The sequence below is a fragment of the Choristoneura fumiferana genome, chromosome 16 (genome assembly GCF_025370935.1).
Source record: "Choristoneura fumiferana chromosome 16, NRCan_CFum_1, whole genome shotgun sequence".
Lineage (NCBI taxonomy): Eukaryota > Metazoa > Arthropoda > Insecta > Lepidoptera > Tortricidae > Choristoneura > Choristoneura fumiferana.
This window is the reverse complement of record NC_133487.1, coordinates 3,995,294-4,017,795: the sequence shown is the minus strand read 5'-3', so window position 1 is coordinate 4,017,795 and position 22,502 is coordinate 3,995,294. Positions and strand designations below refer to the sequence as shown.

The 22,502-nt window shown below is 35.9% G+C and overlaps 3 protein-coding genes across 6 annotated transcripts in view; all 3 read left to right on the top strand.

Moving 5' to 3' along the window:
* Nucleotides 1-469: 469 nt before the first annotated feature.
* LOC141436282 (uncharacterized) lies at nucleotides 470-10,049 on the top strand. 4 transcript variants are annotated; one of them, XM_074099189.1, is made up of 8 exons: nucleotides 578-663; nucleotides 4,281-4,389; nucleotides 4,560-4,717; nucleotides 5,796-5,930; nucleotides 6,705-6,877; nucleotides 7,472-7,569; nucleotides 8,592-8,736; nucleotides 9,577-10,049. In XM_074099189.1, the coding sequence occupies exons 3-8, from the start codon at nucleotides 4,613-4,615 to the stop codon at nucleotides 9,755-9,757; spliced, it is 837 nt and encodes a 278-aa protein (XP_073955290.1). In that variant the 5' UTR covers nucleotides 578-663; nucleotides 4,281-4,389; nucleotides 4,560-4,612; the 3' UTR covers nucleotides 9,758-10,049. The 4 variants fall into 4 exon arrangements, with proteins under 4 accessions (XP_073955288.1, XP_073955289.1, XP_073955290.1 ...); XM_074099187.1 differs by lacking the exon at nucleotides 4,281-4,389 and having other exon boundaries at nucleotides 470-663; XM_074099190.1 differs by lacking the exons at nucleotides 578-663; nucleotides 4,281-4,389 and adding an exon at nucleotides 2,633-2,902.
* Nucleotides 10,050-12,570: 2,521 nt separating this feature from the next.
* LOC141436284 (uncharacterized) lies at nucleotides 12,571-18,807 on the top strand. The gene is made up of 6 exons (XM_074099192.1): nucleotides 12,571-12,940; nucleotides 13,880-14,046; nucleotides 15,097-15,231; nucleotides 15,753-15,960; nucleotides 16,700-16,844; nucleotides 18,012-18,807. The coding sequence occupies exons 1-6, from the start codon at nucleotides 12,853-12,855 to the stop codon at nucleotides 18,172-18,174; spliced, it is 906 nt and encodes a 301-aa protein (XP_073955293.1). The 5' UTR covers nucleotides 12,571-12,852; the 3' UTR covers nucleotides 18,175-18,807.
* Nucleotides 18,808-21,715: 2,908 nt separating this feature from the next.
* LOC141436541 (uncharacterized) overlaps nucleotides 21,716-22,502 on the top strand; it is a 2,273-nt gene continuing 1,486 nt past the window's right edge. The window contains exon 1 of the mRNA XM_074099545.1: nucleotides 21,716-21,803. Within this exon, the coding sequence (XP_073955646.1) occupies nucleotides 21,716-21,803 (88 nt within the window). The remainder of the gene's footprint in view (nucleotides 21,804-22,502) is intronic.

The window sequence follows — 22,502 nt, the reverse complement described above, 5'->3', positions numbered from 1 at the left end:
TACATACTATATACATATTCTTCGTGTTTATTGTGTTTCCTGTATATTGTTGTATCTTGTGTTGTAAATATATGTGTTTTCTTTATTTAATTTAAATGTATCCGTTTGACATCTAGGAAATTATAAAACAAACGAATATCTTTCACAAAGCGAAAACATGGATTTGCACGTTGACATCACTCAAGCAATTATCGCGGTCACTTGATTAATCATAACCGTAATAAAACAAAATTATCTCGTCAACGCATCATTATGTTTCACAACATTACAATCAATTTCATTAGAAAGCTTGTGAAATTCCTTTCCATAATAAAATACTACATAATCCCTTCCTATCAAGTATGGTTATGATCTAATAGTAATCTGCAATAATAAAAAAGCCGTCTCGTTATCTTATCTCGTGCCACGTGGCATCCGTGACGTCAGCCAATGGGAACGCGTTTCAACCTCGGATTATATTTACGTAAGCGGCACCGGCTCTGCATTTCGTAACACAAAGAGGTTATGAACACACGCGTTTTTAAACGCTATAGAAATTGCGTGGTAATTTAAATATACTGTGATATTAAGTTAATATGGCGCCTGTGGATTTAATGAAAATCAATTCGGAGGAACTGGCAAAGTTTTTGGACTCCTTTGACCATGTTATATCGGATTGCGATGGTGAGTGTTGAATTTTATTAGTGAGTTGACGCGTATGTGTACGCGCATGGATACATATGCTACAATCTGTACTGTTGCATTGAATGAAAGTAGACAGCGCAGCGTGGCGCTGTCAATTTCCTTTTTAACCGACTTCAAAAAAGGAGGAGGTTCTATGTTCCAATGTTTGTATTTTGTTTTGAGGAATATCAGTTTCGTCTTTAGTTAAAGAATTTTAATTGTCGATTTTTATATCAGTTTGCGATTAGCGCTGCCGGCTATTTTTTGTTGTTTTTTGAATAGTTTGTGTAATTTTTAGCGAGGTTTCTACAATTATGTGTAAACTTCTTGCGTTCCTACGAACTCATACATACTTAAACAAAATTGCCACTCAAGTTTAATAGTCGTAAGTTACCAAAATCATAATCATCATGCGAAAGTGCGGGCGTGTGCGTTTGATATTTTTGATGCTAGAACAACTAGCGGATTAAGATGTTTGTAGTCGGTTACATTTTTCATTTAAAAAAAATTGTTTGCCTGTTATAAGTTTTCCCACAAATTTTGTTTCAAAAAATCTTGTCAAAAAATACATTTCCAAAAACAAAAGAATATGTTAAATCGATTCAGCTCTTGTCACCAAAGATCTAAATATACAACTAATCAATGAAAAAATTATTTTTTAATTTTGTAAAATGTTTAATGCAGTGAATATTTATTATTATCATTTAATTTAAACATTCTTGTTATTATAATAAAAGTTGGACAGGAAAAATTGCAAGCATATGCCAGCACAACCAGTACTGCCGTGCAAAACTTAAACAACAGTAAGTGCAAAAAGTGCGTTTCGAGAAAAACGCAAAAAACCCTTTCAAAACACTTTTTTCCACTTTGCCTGAGGTTATTTACAAATATTTGAATGTAAAGATAAAGTATAGGATTCACAGAATGTGATAAAGTCATTGAAAATCGTTTCTACGTACCCTAAAATAAATTATTTGGATTTTTCCAAATTTGACACAATTACTGTACCTTGAGATAAACAGAAAATCATACTAAAAGCAGATTAAAATGCAGTAAAAAATAGAATTATTGCATGCTAAACTTATTGAAATGTAATGCTACTATTTTAGTACCTCGCCCGCTACGATATGATATAGAAGATCCTCTTAAAATAATTTAATATTTTTTTATTTAACAAAATAGGACAATTAGAGCAATCTGTAATTTGGAGACTCGTGAATCTTAGTAATATTTTTTGAGAAAACAGGTTTCTCACGCTGCCGTATTTTTTTTATTTGACATTATCGTATTTTATATTTGTATTTTTACATTAAAGTCGATAAGTCAAAGGCTTCCAGAAACTCAGGAAAGCTTGAAGTTCCATCTTATAGACTGACTAAAACCAGAGAGTCGTTTCTGGGAAATTGCATGTGTTCTTTTTTTTTTATTCGACTGGATGGCAAACGAGCAAGTGGGTCTCCTGATGGTAAGAGAGCACCACCGCCCATAAACATCTGCAACACCAGGGGTATTGCAGATGCGTTGCCAACCTAGAGGCCTAAGATGGGATACCTCAAGTGCCAGTAATTTCACCGGCTGTCTTACTCTCCACGCCGAAACACAACAGTGCAAGCACTGCTGCTTCACGGCAGGATTAGCGAGCAAGATGGTGGTAGCAATCCGAGCGGACCTTGCACAAGGTCCTACCACCTGTTCTACTCGTAATAACAAAATTCCTAAAGATTACCGATCAAACAAATACCAAAATTCAAACCTTTGTCAAATACATGCGCCTTATTAAATTAATGATCAATCAATCAATATATTTAAATAAGGGTCTAAATATAGGTGTTATATTTCAGTCAGCAGTTCATTATAATATAGTAAATAATATAATGTTTATAAATCCTTGCTTCAAATAGTGAATTTACTGTGTTAATGATTTACCTACTTAAATCCTATTCTTCTCAAGAGATGTTTTTCCGAACAGGTGGTACATTGTTTTTGACTTTCATAAGTCCTTGTTATAGCCTAAATTGAATAAAGGTATCTTGACTGACTCTTTAACTATGGTTATATTTTTGGTCTACTATTAATTTGTCTGGAAATAAAATACTTGTATTAATAACACGCTTGTTTGTTTCACATTTAGACAATAAGGCCTCCGGTCTGCTTCACACAACGCGGAACGCGACTGAAGACCAAAATCCCAGCTAAAATGCACAGTAAATGCTGCCATGAAAAGGCCGTCTAAACCACAGTACGTTAGTTCAGTTACTGTACTGTACTTTATTGTATAGTGGTCTTATATTCGGGAAAAAATTACCACTAAAATAATAGCATAAAATACAATTACTGTTTTAGCTTAGATTTAAAAAAAAACAATATTATTTAAATCACAGTATAATTATTTTAGTACATTTATATTTTACTGCATTTTAAACTGTTTTCTGACATAAAAGTTGAAACCCTGGCTAAATAAGGTTTAAAAATAGATGTTTACTGTATTTTAATCAGTAAGTTGTCAAAATACGTAACCGTAATCATTTTTTACGCCACTTACTAAAGTGGCGTAAACTAACTATAGTTTTACCAACATAATTAACTGAATTTTCATCATTTACTGTACTCGGAGGCTTCGATTTTTAACTGTTCTAGTCGTTGAAATCACAAATTGAGTATATACACACACACGCACACCTGCGTCTTATTGAGCTGATTCTAGTTCACTAAAAAACAAAAAAATCCCAAAATTAGCACTTACTGTGGTTTAGGAAATGCACGGCAGAGTAGCTTTCAATTCTTTTTTTTTTTTCGTTAAACATTGGCTGTATTTCTATATTTTTTAAATAATATATCTACACAATTATTGTGAATTCAGAAGTTGTCAAATTCTCTATTATTATTATGGTCATTGCCACGAACATAAGTAGTATTGTAATATAAGTGGCAAAACTCGCGAGTAATACAGTACAATACAAAGACTCTTTATTGTACACCAAAAATAGTAAGCGGTACAGAAAACAGATACACAGAGAAAATTACAAGTTAAGAAATAGGCGGCCTTATCGCTTAAGAGCGATAATGCGAGAGGTAATAATTATCCAGAACAGGGTCGAAAATTATGCTTATAAATTTTTTAATCTGGCGTAATATCGAACTCCTTAAAACAGCCTGTAGAAGTTGGTATTTTACATTAAATCAGAATTATTTTACACTTCTACTTATATCGCACTACATAATATATTAATGACGCGTTTGTACCAAACAAAGTCTTTAAATAGATTCTGTACTGACCGTTAGTCGCCTCTATAAAACATTATACAGCAGAAGCAACTGCAACACAAAAGACAATCATTTATACTCCACAAATCAGACTTATCCAAGCTGAAGGTTTTTAACTTGCTATCAGCATATTTTAAGATGATACGGTAGGTATGATGTATCTAATATTCAAAGCAAATTTTTAACCTCTTAAGCAGCCCTTAATCAGTAAGGCTGTATGGTACTTAAGGCCTGAAAATCTATTTTGTGCAATTTTAATATTACCTGGTACTGTAGTCAAAATACCACAAGCGGGACTTATCACACTAAAACACACGAGTAATATTTACCTCGATGTTTCAACCACATTACAGTGGCCGTGGTCACGAGTAGGCTGAAGTGTAGGGTGTCAAGTCTGCCTAGCAGCCCGAGTTCTTCGAACTACCCGCACTTGATCACAATAACCTAACCTAACCTAACCTGGTAATGTATCTTTAGTAAAGCTTTATTCTGGTTAACATTCAGCTTGTATACTACTTGGTAATCAAAGACCACAACCTGCTGATAAACAAAAAGTTCATATTTCCTACCTTTATTATTCAGATGTAAACAATACATATTTGAGTATTACTGACACTTATTTGTATTTACAGGTGTCTTATGGGCATCAGAACCGTTACCAGGAGTGGGAGACTTTATTAAATTTATGAAACAAATCGGGAAGAAAGTTCATTTTCTTTCCAACAATAGTATAAGATCTGATGAAAATTACAGCAAGTTCTTCAAAAACGCTGGTATAGAAGACGGAATTGTAAGTATAAATGAAATAAATTGAAATAATAAAGTATTTACAGCAAAAGCACAGATAATAAAATATTTACAGGTTATAGTAGTTTACCGCGACTAGATAACTCTTTGCGCTTATTTTGTGCGATCGGCTGTACGCATTTCTCGTGCCAGCTGGGCTTGGTACTAAGTATTAAAAAAAAAGGTCCTGGCACTGAATAATGAAATATTCCCATCGCTATTCTGCTCTTCAGCGTAGTACAATATCTCGAGGGAGCGATCGAACCGAATCGCTCTGAAGTACCTTTTTTTTTTTTTATTTGACTGGATGGCAAACAAGCAAGTGGGTCTCCTGATGGTAAGAGATCACCACCGCCCATAAACATCTGCAACACCAGGGGTATTGCAGATGCGTTGCCAACCTAGAAGCCTAAGATGGGATACCTCAAGTGCCAGTAATTTCACCGGCTGTCTTACTCTCCACGCCGAAACACAACAGTGCAAGCACTGCTGCTTCACGGCAGGATTAGCGAGCAAGATGGTGGTAGCAATCCGGGCGGACCTTGCACAAGGTCCTACCACCTGCAAAACCTACTCCGAATAGCTCCGATTGACCAAATCAAACTGAACGGTGATGAAATGACTCAGTGAATGATTCTTTGATCGTACTAGTTTGAGTGAGAGTGAGATAGCAAAAGGAAACGGGAAGGTTATTGGAACGAGTTCAAACCATTCATACTGGTCCATTCTTTCTTACGTACTGGTGTACTAAATGAACTAAAAATTGAACTAGTACCTTTACCCCACTGTTGGAAGCGATCCGTTTAGTTAAAGAGCATACACAACTCCAATTATTGCATTGCAATTAAAGTAGGTATATGTATGTGCTTAGTTAGTTTACGTCACACCTTGTGGTTCGTTCAAGGATGAACAACAGTTCTTTTGTTTTTCTGTATGTTTTGGAATAATATTCCGTTTCATTATGGTAAGTGATTTTTTAGGGTTGTGTGCCATCAACAGGAGAGGCCTTTACAGACAATATGAAATATAGAAATGAGACAATGGACTAAGTTATTATAATAATAACAATATTTTTTTTACAGGAAAATCTCACAATACCATCAAAAGCTATAGCAGAGTATTTGAAGTCTATAAATTTTGACAAGCATGTTTATTGCGTAACTTGTCAAGAAACTATAAAAACATTGGAGGCTAATGGATTTAAATGCAAATATGGAGTACGTATATATTTTTTTATTTATCATGAGCTTTACGATGAAGCAAATACACCTGTATAGAAATTAATTGAAGCATTTCAATCTTTAGGATTAAAAAAAGATCTTGTTTAGTAACTTAATAATATAACTGTATGTATTTAGCTTGAGTTCATTCGATGACAGTTTAAAACTATGATAATAGCAACGTTTTCTTTGTCACCTTTGTCACCATCAAAGAGACGTGACTTGTCTGATAATACTTGAATTATTGGAGAAACAAGATCTTGCTTGTAAATAGTTATGGTTAACAAAGACATATAACTACCATCATTTATTATTTTGTCAGGTTGTCATTTTATTATATAATAATGTAAAATCTCTTCAACTAGGTACTAAAAATTACTTTTATGCTTAGTGCTTAAAGTAAAACCTTCATCTAAGACCAAGGTAATCAGGTCAATAGCCACAAACAAAGAAGTTTATATATAGTTTTTAATTTATATAACACTAAAAATAAATCAATAAAACTAAATATAGCAATGCGTAAAAATTAATGGTACCGAGTAAGTGAACTATTGTTTCCACTGGTGCTTTTTCATCTTCTTGCAATGGAATTGAAAAGCAGAGTGTAAAACTCTAGCATAAACCCATTTTCCGCTCGACGTGTCCATCCACTCTTGTCGTACCGGCTCGGGTGGCTGGCTATAATGAACGTCTCGGGTGAATTGGATCATTTTGTGCTCTTATTGTACAATCCACTATTCCTCGTCAATTTATATAAGTTTAATATTCCAGCCAGACGTAGGTTACGATAGTTTCCCTAAATACGGGGAGTATTTGGTGGATGACCCTGAAATTGGTGCAGTGGTGTTTGACAGCGACTACAAAGTGAACATGCCCAAGATGTACAAAGCACAGGCTTATTTGAGAAGGCCTGAAGTGCTCTTTATTAACGGGCCGACAGACAAGTACGTACCTTTCGGGGATGGATTGGCTTTAGGTGAGGTATTGTTTTGTACGCAGTATTTAATGGTGTTTTGGAGTATTTGGAAGTCTTAACCGAATTCAGGTGGGTCATTATTTGGCAGTTTTTCTGTAAGATTTCCGTGGGCACACTTTGTTGATTAGTAGAAGATTCTGTTACAGTTTCCAAGTTGTTTAGCAGAAGTACAGGACGTCTAAAAATAATCGAAAATGTCGTCAAATTCTACAGCCCATTCATAAAAAATGTGACCACAAAAATGAGGTGGTTGAAATACTCGAATAATGACCTAGGTAACTTTAGAGATATTGATGAAAAAGATGACTATTCTATTATAGTTTTGACAGGCTCAGCATACCATTTTATGTTTTTGATTTTGTTAGGTCCACGGTAATGAAAGCGGTTGAAACTTCTGAATATTTACTATTTTCAGCTTTTTTTTAACATCAGTTTAGGAGGTCTTATCTAACAAAGATGTGACGTTTTCCCCTACTCCTTTCCCGGGTTTTGGTTTTTTTTTCATATTTTTATTTTGTAATGGCACCTTCATTTTGATTTTATTTTTCAAAATGATTTTCAGGTGCACACCAGGTCTCACTGAGGAATTAGAAAATTATGGTCGCACAAACTCTTTGTTGAAATTCCGAAAACGGTTGCAAAATAATTTCGTCATAATAGGTTTGGTTAACGAATTTTATTATTAAAGTAAACAAACACAAAACTTAAAAATGATTTAACAACTTCCATGATTAAGTATTGTTCGAGTACAATCGTTTTTTGTTAAAAAGAAACATTTTCAATACAAGCTTTTTATGCTCACTGTTCTTTTTACGACTGTACTGTGCAGTGCATAAACTTTCAAACTATCCGTGTTAAATATATTGCACCGGATAACTCACGTCTTAAATCGAGTTTATTTCATAAACTAAACCCGATTTAAGACGTGAGTCGTCTGGTACAATATAATTAACATGAGTGAGTCTAACGGTAGTTTCATGTTCAAAATTACATATCCGTGCTAAGTCCAAATCGATACCATTAACCATTAAAGCGTCATCTTGCGGAGATGATCCTGGCCGAACCACCAGAATTTTGCTACCAGATTATTGTATTGTACTTATTATCACCTAATTTACACAAATACTTATGCCTAAAATAAAAGAGTTCGAAAATTGGTTTGCAAATTTTGAAACCACATCTTATAGATACAAACATACTTACCTATTTAATACATAATAAACGTTGCAATTTAAATAAAAGCTTGTAAAAGGATCAGCATACAAAAAACTTGCGTTCCTGTTAGATATTTATTACCAATTCTATCAGTCTATTAAATTAATCAAAAAATATAATAATATAAACATTAAAAACACTTTTAGTTAAGGTTATAATAATCTTATAATACAGCAAAAGTGAAACCTAAATATCTACCCCAATACCGACTATTGACAGATCAAGAAGTCGGTAAACCGTTAGGTTAAAATTTAATCAGAATTAAATCATATAATAATAATACAGAACATACAATTACTCTCGATTAAAACGCTACACTTAATAGAATTAACATTATTATATTATTATTATTATTATTATTTTATAGAGATAATCTCTGCCAGTATAATGTTACACCAACCATACACGATGGAACTAAAAGTGGATACTTAAAAGTAACTAAGCTAAACTTGCAATTTTATCCACAGGAGTGGCAGCGTTTACAGACCTAGTGGCTGAATATACTGGCCGAACACCCATTGGTTTGGGCAAGCCATCGAAACTATACGGCGAAATTGCGATGAAACGGGCAGGAGTCACGGATGCCAGCAGGGTCTTGTTCATAGGAGATATGTGAGTAAAGCGGCATAAAATTTGGCCCACTTTCCATACAAACTTAGCTATTACTGCATTCTTCACGCCCTCAGACTAGGTGGAGCGATGATCTTCGCAGGTTAGCTGGCAAGAACTGGATGAGACTGGCCGAGGATCGTGCTCAGTGGCATGCAACTGGGGAGGCCTGGTCCAGCAGTGGACTAAGATAGGCCGATGATGATGATGATGATGATGACTGCATTCTTTTTCGTATCTCGGTCGGATTTTGCCGCTCAGTATAGAAGGGTACTATCATGATCCATCGTGAAGAGTGATAGGGAATACTATGTATAATGTGTAAAAATGGCTAACTTAACATGGCCGGTTCTATGAGTTAAAAAATGCTTGCATATTCCTTAATAGCACTTAATGATTTTTGCAGGTGGTAGGACCTTGTGCAAGGTCCGCCCGGATTGCTACCACCAGTTGTGTTTCGGCGTGGAGAGTAAGACAGCCGGTGAAATTACTAGCACTTGAAGTATCCCATCTTAGGCCTCTAGGTTGGCAACGCATCTGCAATCCCCCTGGTGTTGCAGGTGTCTATGGGCGGTGGTGATCTCTTATCATCAGGAGACCCATTTGCTCGTTTGCCATCCAGTTGAATAAAAAAAAAAGAAAAAAAAATAGCCGATGAATTATATTGACAGAAGAGTTATTTATTATATCTTAGCCTATATACAACGTTTTGTAGTTTTTTGGTGTTACGGATGTCTAGGGATGGTGGTGTTCATTTACCATCAGGATTTGTTTGCCACCCCGCGTCATAAATAAAAACATAACTGCTACTTTAAAATATTTTATCTCTATCTTTTATTACAGGATTGAGCAAGACGTTGCTCTGGGCAAGAACGTAGGATTCAAAACATTGTTAGTTCTCACGCATTTTACGGAAGAAAAAATGCTTGCGCACACGATTCAGCCAGATTTCTACGCACCTTGTTTAGGCAGTTTAGTTCCAATTTTAAATAAACATGGAAAGAAGTATTTATGTAATTTATAGACTTTGCGATTCATATCAAGGAATGACAATGTTATTACCATTTCTTTAGCTGTTTTGTAGCGAAGGAACAAAGTGATAAAGTTGTAAAATTAATACTAATAAAGCTACGTATTGGATCTCTTGTTGCTATAGAAATATATATTTTAGATCAACATGTGTAAGTTTCACATTAAACTTTAGAATGGGACACGTAACTATAAAAACGACATATTAATGTCCGAAAAAATATTGTATTTTTTTATGAATGTAACAATTTGTTTTTAATGTTTTAATAAATTTGTATTGCTTGACAGATTTTGTTTCATTACCGACTGAATATTTTTTAATAAATTTTTGGCTCTTAGTATAATTTCTTAGACCAACCTTCTAACATCATCATCATAATCATCACGGCCTAAATAGGTCGCACTGTTGGGCACAGGCCTCCTGCCAGAATGAGAGGGATTGAGCCGAAGCTTTCACGCAGTCCTATGGCGGATTTTGAGCTTCACATACAATTTAATTTCTTCGCTTCTGTGTGCGGGTTTCTTCGCGATATAATAATATGGCCGTGGCTCCTGATGGTTAGTTTTACATATTTTATGACGCGGAGACCCGAAAGGTTATAGAACATTACTGTTCAGGCCCGGAAAATAGGGAATTACCGAATGAGGTACTTTGCAAGCTGAACATCGTGAGGCTTATAAAGATATGAGTCAGAGAATTGATGGTTTCCTTTGAGACATAGGTAGACGTATGGTGCATTCAAAGAGTACCTGGGCGACCGAGCTTTGCTCGGGCTAAAACTCGATAATAAGTGTTTTCCTGGGATAAGACCAAGCTAGATCAATTTGATGAAATAAATGTATTTTCTTTCTTAATTTCTTTCATTTGTCACCCCCGAAAACCCGTACATAGCAAATTACACTCCGTGAGCTCTTAAAAAAAAACCTTCGGATTTTAGAAGCATGCTTCGGGTATAGACGATAACGATGACACGCGATCGTGATAAGCGGTTCTGTTCTCTTATCAACTTTTTTAAAGTTGTCGTAAAAAGTTATGTAAAGAATAACCATCAGTACAAAATAAACCTTACTGTAATAATATTACGCTTCTTTATCTTTTTCTAATTTTAACACTCACTCATCCCAGCCTATATACGTCCCACTGCTGGGCACAGGCCTCGTCTCAGAACAACACAATATGACTTTTTGTAATATACAAATAAAACAAAATCAGCATTGTGAGACAAAGTAACTTTTTAATTATTTTTTTTAAATGCTGGGTACAGTGTTGGGTCTACTCACTAAATTCCAAATATTTGAACTTTACTTTGATCTGTCATTTCACTTCAACAGGAAAAAAAGCGAGAGATAGGATCAAATGTGTTGATTACAATCTTAAACTAAATTTTTGGTATTATAAATATAAATTACAATCTTAAACTAAATTTTTGGTATTAAAAATATATCGATACCTAATAAATTACATGACAACGCAATATTTCCAAAATGTAAATTTTCCCGATCTTTTAATAAAGTATACCTGCACAAACCTGCGAAGCGATTCAATGATGCGTGTGAAGTTCCCAATCCGCACTGGGCCCGCGTGGGAACTATGGCCCAAGCCCTCTTGTTCTGAGAGGAGGCACTGCCCAGCAGTGGGACGCATATAGGCTGGGATGATGATATTCAATTAATAAAACACAACACAGAAAAATAAACAGTTAAAAAGAAGACAAAGTGAATCGACCTCAGAAACCTTAACTAAATAATATATACATGTTACTATAAAAATGAAAATTATAAAAAGAATACCCCGCCTAAAAGATCCGCCTGTGGCAGGGTTCCCATGACGCTGGCCGCATTACCCCTTTGGACCGCAAGTGCGATCCGCTGGGATATGCGCCAGCACAGTTTTCCATCATCATTTTTGTGTTTTTTTCTTACCCTGTTTGGTACAATTATTTTATTATTATTATTATTCCCTCAATGGCGGCCTTTAGGCTTGGGCCAATGTCATTTGCGATGACAGGGTTGCGGTTGATTCTGCAGAACGCCAACAGTTTGACAGCAGCAAGAAAATAATTTTGAAAAGAGAAAAAAAAAACCCTTTCGGCCGAACGCTGTTGCGGGAGTCACGTCACTGCGACAAAGACAAAAGATGTTGTTATTGATTAGATAGAACTATAGTCTTATATTATTAGAGGATATAAAATCACACAGAATGGTAATAAAAGGAGAATATACATATACAATTATTTTTATCATGCTTGAATGTAACCGCACAGTGTCACCAGTCACATTGTGCTGATTTTTTTTTCATGTATGCCTATCTATGTCATACATAAAATTGCGCAATTTATCCGAATCCTTGGCTCATCCCATAGAGAGACAATGATTTTTTTTTCACAGAATTTATTTTCACAAAATTACATGACACACCCTCTCACTCGATCGTTTATCCACCATTACGTCTCATATTTCGTTTTCTACATTTTTTTTACCGTACAACGGCAAATCCTACTAGACACTGGCAAAATCTTCCTCCAATGGACAGCGCCATATTTTTCTAAAAAAACAACAACAACAACCCTCTAAATTAAGATTGGTTTTTTGGAATCTTTTTGTATTTTTTATTTCAATTCCAAATTTTTTGTTACTTTTACGGTCATCCCGTAAAACTTATATCGAAAATCCAAACTGAAATATAGATGCACAGAAAAACCAAAAAATTAGGCCCGCGCTGGTCTTATTTTTCTGGTTTTTCTGTGCATCTATATTTCAGTTTGGATTTTCGAAACAACCCTCTCACTCTCACTCTATATACGATAATCACTATTGGTATATTGGCCTTGTTACCTCACTTTTCCCAAACAAAAGAGACGAACATATACGACCGATTTAGCTTACTGCTATATAATCTGCCACGTGGCACGTTGACGTTGCCAGGTTGCCAGTTGCCAACGGATACGCGTAAACTTGTAGTAAGTCCACGAAATCCATTATGTTTATAAGTTCTTGAAGTTGGAGTTGGAATATCAGTCGCAGCCAAGACTTGTATGAAAGCATTGCTTACTATTAACAGAAAAATAATAATTGTTTTTGTATCAGACTATGGCACCTGTGAATTTAGTTGAAGCAAATTTGGACGTTTTTCAAAAGTTCTTGGACTCGTTCGATCATGTGTTTTCGGATTGCGATGGTGAGAGATTGTATTTTTATTTATGCATTACATTTAAACTCTTGATGTAGTTTGTAAGTTTATGTTTACAAAACAATAATAAATAATGTTTGCTGAACAAAAAGCATTTTGTCTAGTTTCAAAAATTGTGATTAATAATAAGAAATATCATGTCATGGGACACTTGACACCAATTAACCTAGTCCCAAACTAAGCAAAGCTGAATGTTAATATTTTGTAGATAATTTTGAAATCAATGTGTTCAAAATGTCACCAATAAGCGTACCCATCTATATAATACATACTTACCTAGTAATTGCTCATTGATATGGACCTCCGCAAAGTAACGCCTGATTCAATAAATTATATAATTCAATTTATCTGCCTGTCAATCTGCATGTCACGTTATTCCCTCTAAACCACGCGACGTATTTCTTAATGCAGTTTTCATATATGAATAAGAAAAAAAAAATTACATTGAAAATATGTACATTTGTATGGCGAGATATCCAGCGGACCCCGAACTATAGGCAGGAGCCTGTATCTCGGCGCCCTGAGAGTGTGTTTAACAAATTTAGTGTGTCAAACAATATTCCGAGTGACATGTTACAAATAGACAAGTGAAAAAAAGAATAATGAAAATAATTAATTACAAAGGAAAGCATTTACAATGAAACGAAACAATCCAGAACAGTGTGTGCGTGTGTCACCATCAGTCAGCTTTACTCGATATAGTCACTACTTTTAAAAAAGCTCGTATCTCAAAGTCGATAATTTTAGAGTGAACTTTATGTCAAGATTCATTTTTGTTAACGTATTGATTTGAGATACGCAAGATTTTTTCAAAGTAGTGACGATATATTACTGGTGAATTTTTCATCTCTTTCTCCACAATTATACTCGTATGAAGCTGGGGCGGGTCGCTAGTTGAAATAGAAATACTAGAAAAATCTGTTTCAGGTGTATTATGGCCAAATAATTCCAACAACAAGCTAGAAGGAACGGGAGAGTTCATCAAATTGATGAAACAACATGGAAAGAAAGTCCATTTCCTCTCAAACAACAGTATGAGGTCAAAAGAGGAATATAAAGAACATTTCGATAACGTTGGCATCCTTGATGGTTTTGTAAGTACCTATTCCTTGACGCTGGCTTGGATGGTTTTGTAAGTACCTATTCCTTGACGCTGGCAAAATTGTCCCAATGGACAGAAGCAATTTATTGAAGAAAAAAAAGTACCTACATACCTATTCATGATTACATACTTTAGTAGTCGATATTAGGTTATGTGCATTTCTTTCTCATTACTACGTACTCAATAAAGAATAATTTCTTAATACTATTTAAAAAACTGCAAGAAAATAAAATAAAAAGTTTTTACAAGCTTTAATTTAAATTGCAACGTTCGTATTTATTATCATCATCATCATCATCCCAGCCCATATACGTCCCAATGCTGGGCACAGGCCTCCTCTCAGAACAAGAGGGCTTAGGCCATAGTTTCCACGCGGGCCCGGGGCCGATTGGGAACTTCACACGCAACATTGAATTGCTTCGCGGGTTTGCGCAGGTTTCCTCACGATGTTTTCCTTCACCGCAAAGCTCGTGGTAAATTTCAAACGTAATTCCGCACATGAATTTCGAAAAAGTCAGACGTGCGACCCGGGGTTTGAACCCACGACCCTCTGCTTGCGAGGCGATAGGTGAAACCACTAGGCCACCAAGGCTTCCCCACTAGGCCACCACGGCTGCGGCTTCGTATTTATTATGTATGTGAGTTGTAATTTTAAAATTAGCAAACAACTTTTCGATCACCTTCTGGTATCGGATTAAGTTTTGGATTATTCTTTATTTGACTGGATGGCAAACGAGCAAGTGGGTCTCCTGATGGTAAGAGATCACCACCACCCATAAACATCTGCAACACCAGGGGTATTGCAGATGCGTTGCCAACCTAGAGGCCTAAGATGGGATAACTTAAGTGCCAGTTATTTCATCGGCTGTCTTACTCTCCACGCCGAAACACAACAGTGCAAGCACTGCTGCTTCACGGCAGGATTATCCAGCAAGATGGTGTCATACTTTTTTATCGTAAATCTTATCGTAAAATTTTGTAGTCTGGTTTATTTACGACTGTGAGAAAATATTTAATGTATTTTACACAAATTTATTTGCAGGAAAATCTGACAATACCATCCATTGCAATAGCAGAGTATCTTAAATCCATGAATTTCGACAAGCAAGTTTACTGCGTTACTTGTCCAGAAACTAAAAAAGTACTCGAGTCCTACGGCTTCAAATGCAAGTATGGAGTAAGTGGATCATATTTTTAGCTTCTCGATTCCTACGTCTACTCACAGTCTAGTGCACACGAATCTACTACTAATTAACTCGTCACACGTCCTAGAGACTACGTTAGTCCCTAACTTTTTTGCGAGAAATGTCCTAGAGACTACTGGTAGACTACTGGTAGTCTTTATAGGGCATTTCCTGCATAAAAAGTTAGGGACTATCGTAGTCTTGGACGCGTGACGGGTTAAAAGGCTGTAATCCGTAATTCGTAATCCTGAGATTACCTGACTTCATTAAGGCTAAGACAAATAGGTACATATACATAATAATAGGTAATAATAAAATATTTATTCAAATAAGACAAAATAGCACAAGAGAGGATAAAACAACAATTATAAATGAAAAATTTAGGTACAACATTGCGCAAAATATCACAAAGCTAATACATTACCTATACTGTAATATTTATTCAATATATTTACTTTTCACTTTCTTCGCAACTCGTTAAGTTTTTGTTCTACAAAATGATCCTAATTTCCAGCCAGATGTAGGTTTCGACAACTTTGCTGATTACGGCCAGTACTTGAAAGATGATCTTGACATCGGTGCAGTGGTGTTCGACAGTGACTATAAAGTTAATATGCCGAAGATGTACAAAGCACAAGCTTACTTAAGAAGACCTGAAGTCCTATTCTTCAATGGGCCGACGGATAAGCACGGGTTTATTGGAGAACATGGAACAGGTCTAGGTTGGTATGATGCTTTTTCGATTTCTATGCATTATTTTCCTTTGTTAACTTCGGAGACTTCTTCTAATGAACACTGGTCTTTCCCTTTCAAATGTTGCTAAAACAAATGGTCTAATACTTAAGTAAGTACCTTGTCTAGTACCTTGTAATAAAGTGCCTTCCGCATTCTTCGGGTCCTAGCGCGCGAGGTAATTTTTATCAGTTATTCTTTTTGGATTTGGGTAAAATAGTTTTGGGAATAGTAAGGTTGTAGAATAATCTTTGAAATTACTGTAATAAGTTATTAAAAAATTACAAAGTAAGATTTCTGGAATTACGTTTAGACTACTTTTTTCGATATCTGTGGTATACATAATACAATAATCATGTAAAATCCCAAACTATAAACCTTAAATGTGACAGAAATGAGTGCTGAAAATGATGGTCATTCCATGTGCGATAGACAGTAATTAAGGCATTAGATCGTTACAAACGTACAATTTGTAATCTATGAATCTTTTAACCTCAAAACAAACGGAATGAAGTGCTCTGTACGCCACAGAAAAACCAGCGACAAATCAACTTGTTATTGAATTCTATTGGAGAAGAATTAATTTAGAGTTGAATTTTGGCGTGTGAGGCATTCCATTGGCTGTCACGACTGGATTACTGGGGCGGTGATGAGGTTAACAACTTGGATATTGCACGCACGCCATCTATGAACACAACTTCTTTTCAAGTGCTAGTTTATTTTTCGCAGGAATGTCAGCATTTGCAAATATAGTCGCTGAATACAGTAACCGAATACCAATAGGCTTGGGGAAACCATCGAAACTGTACGGCGAATTCGCGATGAAACGGGCAGCGGTTACCGATCCCAGTAGGGTGCTTTTCATCGGCGATATGTAAGTTGTATTTCTTTTTGTTCAAAACTTGAGGTCCTGTTTACATTATTCCACTAAATGTTTTCCAGTATCATGGTACTGCCATGTTCGAACGATCTTTTGTAGTTCAGCAACGCGGCCTTGCAACTGCTACTACTACTAAGCTACTGGAGTAATGTAAACTGAGACTGAACATTTAGAGATTATACGTATCCAACCATACTAATAATAATAAATGCGAAAGTAACCGTTTGTTTTGAACATTAAACTACCGTGAGACTCACTCATATTAAATGATATTGTAACGGATAACTCACGTCTTAAACCGAATTTAGTTCGACATGTTTCGGGCTATTTCGTAGCCCTTCTTATCAGGAGCACGCGACTCGGCGGCTGCCGCAACACGCACACTACGCGCCACCGCTCTGCTCGCGCGACTGCCCGACGAAACTAACACCGGCGCACAACTACCCGCATTTTTATTGTCAATGTCTAATGTAGGGTAGCACACAACACGAACAACATCGCTCCGTAAAGGCATGTTCACACCATCCGATGACGCAAAAATAAACAAAAAATAAAATTAACAAAAAAAAATAAAAATAAAAAAATGCGTAAAGGTGTACACAATTAACAGTATTATGCCATAAATGTAACCGGAACTTGTCAGACGGAATGTCAAACGCACAAATGACACACGACGGCGACGGTTGGTAACGAAACGAAATGTGCTAGTGAGCACTACAGGTATACTACGAGTATATAGATATATACCTTTCAATACAACGAATATATTTTTGCCTGACACGCTGCTATTACGGTCATGCTATGATATGGTGTAATGTGTAGAGATCCTCGAAGGCCCTCGGCAGAGTGATCTGCTGAAGGTTGCGGAAGTCTAAGGCCGAGTTTAGACTAGAAAGAAAAATCGTGCAAGTTGGATTACATTGAGATTCCATAAAGCGGACGACTTAAAAGTGGTCAATCGAACGCCGCAATGTAATGCAACTTGCATGATTTTTCTTGCAAGTCTAAACTAGGCTTAACAGATGTGGGTTCACCCAGGATTGGTTATTGCAGTTGCCGCGTGCTTTGGAGCAGGCGTATGCCCAGCAATGGGCATGTTTCACCTGACGATGATGATGATTTTGATGATGAAAATAATGACGTTTTAATTTTCTTTCGCAGGATTGAGCAAGACGTCGGTCTGGGCAAGAACGTTGGCTTCAAAACGTTACTAGTACTAACGCATTTCGTTGAGGAAGAAATGAGAGTCCATAAGATAAAACCCGACTTCTTCGCTCCTTCTTTAGGACATTTGGTGCCAAAGTTGAAAACTCTTTTAAAATAACTTATTTTGCTTATAATTCAGACAATTTAGTCATAACCTCCTGAGTCCTCGCGTACTTAATAAAGGACCAATAAACACTAAGAATAACGACCGAATGTATTTTATAAAGCACAAATTGTTCATTGACTAAAAAATTCTAAGAATTTTGAAATAATATCCAAAATAACGAAGCAGGTCAACCACGTCTAGGTCTTAAGCACTAAGTTCGTTAAAAAAAGTCAGGACTCAGGAGGATAAAAGGAGTGGTCAAATTACAAAAATTCCGACAAAGCTGAATTCTGGTGGATCTTGGGTACCCATAAAGAACTCACCTCTTATTCGAGCTCTATCGAATCTTAATACGCTTCTCGCATCGGCGCCAGATTGTGATATCTTTGCTAGTAGCTGGAAGAATTTATGTAGCGAGGGTATGAGGTTCTGTGAGGCGAAGGATGACCGTCCATCTTCACTAAATTGTTTGTAAATGTTAATTCTGTTATTTAGTGTGCCATGTGTCATGTGTTGTGCTTGTTAATATTTTATGAATTTCACAGTGCTTTGGCTTGTCTGTAATGCTGTGTATTTTTTTCATTAAATAAATTAATAAAGAATAAGTTGTCAAAAGTTCCAATTGAAAAAGGGAAAGGGAAATTATTCGGGGTCTAAGGTCAAAATTTGTGGTATTTTGTTTTTCGAAAAAGTTAAGTTTTATCAAAAACTAGCTTTAACAAAAATTATAGACTAAAATTATCTACAAATATGGTGCTTATAATTTTTTTTTCTAATAATTACCATTCCTGAGATATTGCGATTCTAAAAATTGAAGGCGTCACGTTCTACATGATAGAACATATTATATGTCACGTATACGGGATCCCTTTGTTTCCCGTATTTTTTTGTTTCGAATTTCGATGGTCAGAAATTGATATCCATAAAATGTATAAACATAAACATCACTTGTCATAATTTTTGTTCAGCATAACGCTTATTAGCTCTAATATTAATGTCATACAATATTAAATTCTATAATCACAAAAATCATACATTTTTAACTAAAACGTTCAATGTTCTAATGAAAATTATTCAGAAATAGTTTAAGGCATATTGCTTAATGGTTGTTACTCATATCATTTTAATGAAAGTGAATGAAGTCTTAATAAACTAAATCCATAACATTGATAGGCTTATAGATAATTACTCTGAAACATTTCCAGGCATACCTACATTTGAAAGTGCTAATTCATTTTACTACGACTTTAGATAATTATGACTAATAAAAATTATGATGAAAATCGCCTGATCAAGAATATAATAAGACAAAATCGAGTATGACAGTTAATTACTTAGACAGGCGATGGGATAACCGTAACCCACATTTTTATTTCTGGTTTAAAGGAACATCTCTGACTTTCGTAAATACATTTTTTACAAGGCGTTAAATACGGTTGTAACAGTGTATAAAGTACGTATGAAGACACGCTAGTTCTAAGGGGCCTGGTCATCATCATCATCATCATCAGCCCGAAGACGTCCACTGCTGGACAAAGGCCTCCCCTTAGAACGCCACAATGAACGACAACAACTCGCCACTTGCATCCACCGGTTTCCCGCTACTCTCACGAATGCGATGATGCGAGCTATGCTTGGAGTTTCTTTGCGCGATAGAATCCGGAATACGGAGGGCCTGGTAAAGGGTTAAAATTCGCAGTACTTTCTATATGATTAACTTGAAATTTAATCAGGGAAAGTACCGTGTTATATAATGAGATGTGTGCTAAAAATATTAATTGTTTGAGAAAGTGGTGTGTGGAAAACAGTGTTACTTAATAATATATATTATATAACATATTTCTTTGTTTGACTTTTTCTAGATTACAACCCGAATAGTTTAAATAGAAGATTCATTTGAGTATTAATTTGGTAGAGACGGTACTATCCCTGTCCGTAATAATAATAATATACGTATCAGATCAACTCAGCTGTTTTAAAAAAGCAAATAAAAATGATTACTTACTGCTGCCCGCTCAAATGCTTCGAGTCTCCAGATACTCAAATCGATGGTGTTGCGTGAATTCATTGCTACGCTTATAGCTTGTCATTGTCATTGTGTCACATATATAGCAGAGAACTAAGGTTACATCGAATTGCGATCGAAAGAGAAAAGTTTATGAGCATCGAACGAAAAATTTGATGATGCTGTATATCGCAATTTCTTCTTTTCAAGATTTCTGCTGATTCAGATTCCTGCAGTAGTAGTATGATTTTAAATAGATGGTTGTTAGTCTGAATTACCTCTCGAATGACCAAGTTGAACGATGAATACTGTTGGTTAGATAATGGTAAATTTACCACGAGCTTTGCGGTGAAGGAAAACATCGTGAGGAAACCTGCACTAACCTGCGAAGCAATTCAATGGTGCGTGTAAAGTTCCCGATCCGCACTGGGCCCGCGTGGGAACTATGGCCCAAGCCCTCTTGTTCTCAGAGGAGGCCTGTGCCCAGCAGTGGACGTATATAGGCTGGGATGGATGAAAATGGTTAGTATTATGGATGTAGGATAAACATTTGGTTCTGAACTAACTTGGGGTATATTTCTATCAATTTTGCTACCAAGTTTATTCAAGCCGGACCCCACAACTTATATACCCAATAATTACTCGTATATTGATTCCATAGATCTCCCCGGCTGACATTCGCTTGTCGGATGCCCTCCGTCCAAGGTTGCTACTACGGTGACGTAGCGTAGATACTCCCGATCGATATGGCAAGTTTCCGACATTTTCCTTGTGCTCATTGTCAACTGATACCTATACATAGAACGCCTGTATCTAAAAGGAAATACTATGCCTGGTATGTTGAATACAAAAATAAATATGGCGACCATAAATCATCTTGTAGGTACCAACTAAAATGAAAGCGCAACTAATAACACATAGGTACTATCTATTGTGACTTGTTTTGTGTCAAATATAGATTTATTTTCTTTCACAAATCAAAAAAACAATGGGTTTTGGCACTTTGTTATCACTCAAGTAATTATCGCGGTCAATTGATTAATCATAACCCACAATACTTAATAAAACAAAATCACCACCACATACATGATGCTACCGTGAGTCTAAAACTGGTAGCATGGTGTACGGTGTGTCACTCTGAAGATGAGCTCTGATTGAGTTCGAAACGCGTCAGTGTAGTGTGGTGGTGGTGATAGATGGGTTTGTGTGATTTGTGTGTGTTCTTACAGTGTGGAGGTGGAGGAACTGCATGAACACGCATAGTTTGCATAAGCTTAGCTATCGTAAGGTCGCGGGTGAGCAAGGAAATTCTTTTAGTTCAGTAAAATTATTTACGTTATCTTATCTCGTACCACGTGGAAACGTTGACGCCAGCCAATGGGAACGCGTTTCAACGTCGAATTATAACGTAAGCGTTACCGAGCCGACTCCGCATTTGGAAACAACAAAGAGAGGTTATGAACACACGCGTTTTTAAACGCGAAATTGCGCGGAATTTTTGTTTTGAAATTATGTGTTGATTTAAATAAACAGTGATATCAAGTTAATATGGCGCCTGTGGATCTGCTGAAAGTAAATTCGGAGGAACTGGCGAAGTTTTTGGACTCCTTTGATTATGTTATGTCGGATTGTGATGGTGAGTTATGAATTTTATTAATGAATCGACGCGTATGTCGCTGCTTATAAACAAAAGGGCCATAAGTCAAAATTTTCCAAAATCAATTTTAGTTAAAAAATGTGTCCAAAATCAGCCTTATTTTTATATTTCACGAAGACACCCGTTAAAATCGGCCTATTAACGTGAAATATACGCATGCGCCCCTTTGGCATTTTGACGCGTTGATGGCTAGGTTCAGAGCAAAGGGGCCATATTTTTAGTTGCAATTCGTTTCTGGAAAAGTTACCAACTTTGTGAGCGAATTTTATGGGCAACAGGGCCACATTTGGGAACACGTAATTGAACAATTATTTTTAGGATAAAACTGACACATTTTGGAGAGTGTTCGTTTCACTTATAAAAACAAAAAAAAATACACAATTATTTATAGGACAAAACTGCCACATTTTGAATAACGCCCGTATAGCAAAAAAAACGCCTTATACTCGTATATTATTATTGTTTTATACTAAAGAGTTTTTTTATGTGAAATGTCTGTTTTGCTCAAAACGAATGCTTGTTTTGCTTGTGATATTTTCTTTTAAGTCAAAAGGTTTTGATACATACTTTGCTTTATGATAATTGTATAACCAATAATTTTCGCCATAACATAAGAAATACACAATAATATCACGGGACAATTCACGGGGCAATAATAAAAATATGCTTCACAATTCA

Bases quoted from the DNA above. Each gene is read 5' to 3' on its own strand.
- LOC141436284 (XM_074099192.1), top strand. From the start codon at position 12,853: ATGGCACCTGTGAATTTAGTTGAAGCAAATTTGGACGTTTTTCAAAAG. The intron at 14,047-15,096 runs GTAAGTACCTAT...ATTTATTTGCAG, and splicing joins TTGGCATCCTTGATGGTTTT to GAAAATCTGACAATACCATC. The intron at 15,961-16,699 runs GTTGGTATGATG...TATTTTTCGCAG, and splicing joins AGAACATGGAACAGGTCTAG to GAATGTCAGCATTTGCAAAT.
- LOC141436282 (XM_074099187.1), top strand. From the start codon at position 576: ATGGCGCCTGTGGATTTAATGAAAATCAATTCGGAGGAACTGGCAAAG. The intron at 4,718-5,795 runs GTAAGTATAAAT...TTTTTTTTACAG, and splicing joins CTGGTATAGAAGACGGAATT to GAAAATCTCACAATACCATC. The intron at 5,931-6,704 runs GTACGTATATAT...TTAATATTCCAG, and splicing joins GATTTAAATGCAAATATGGA to CCAGACGTAGGTTACGATAG.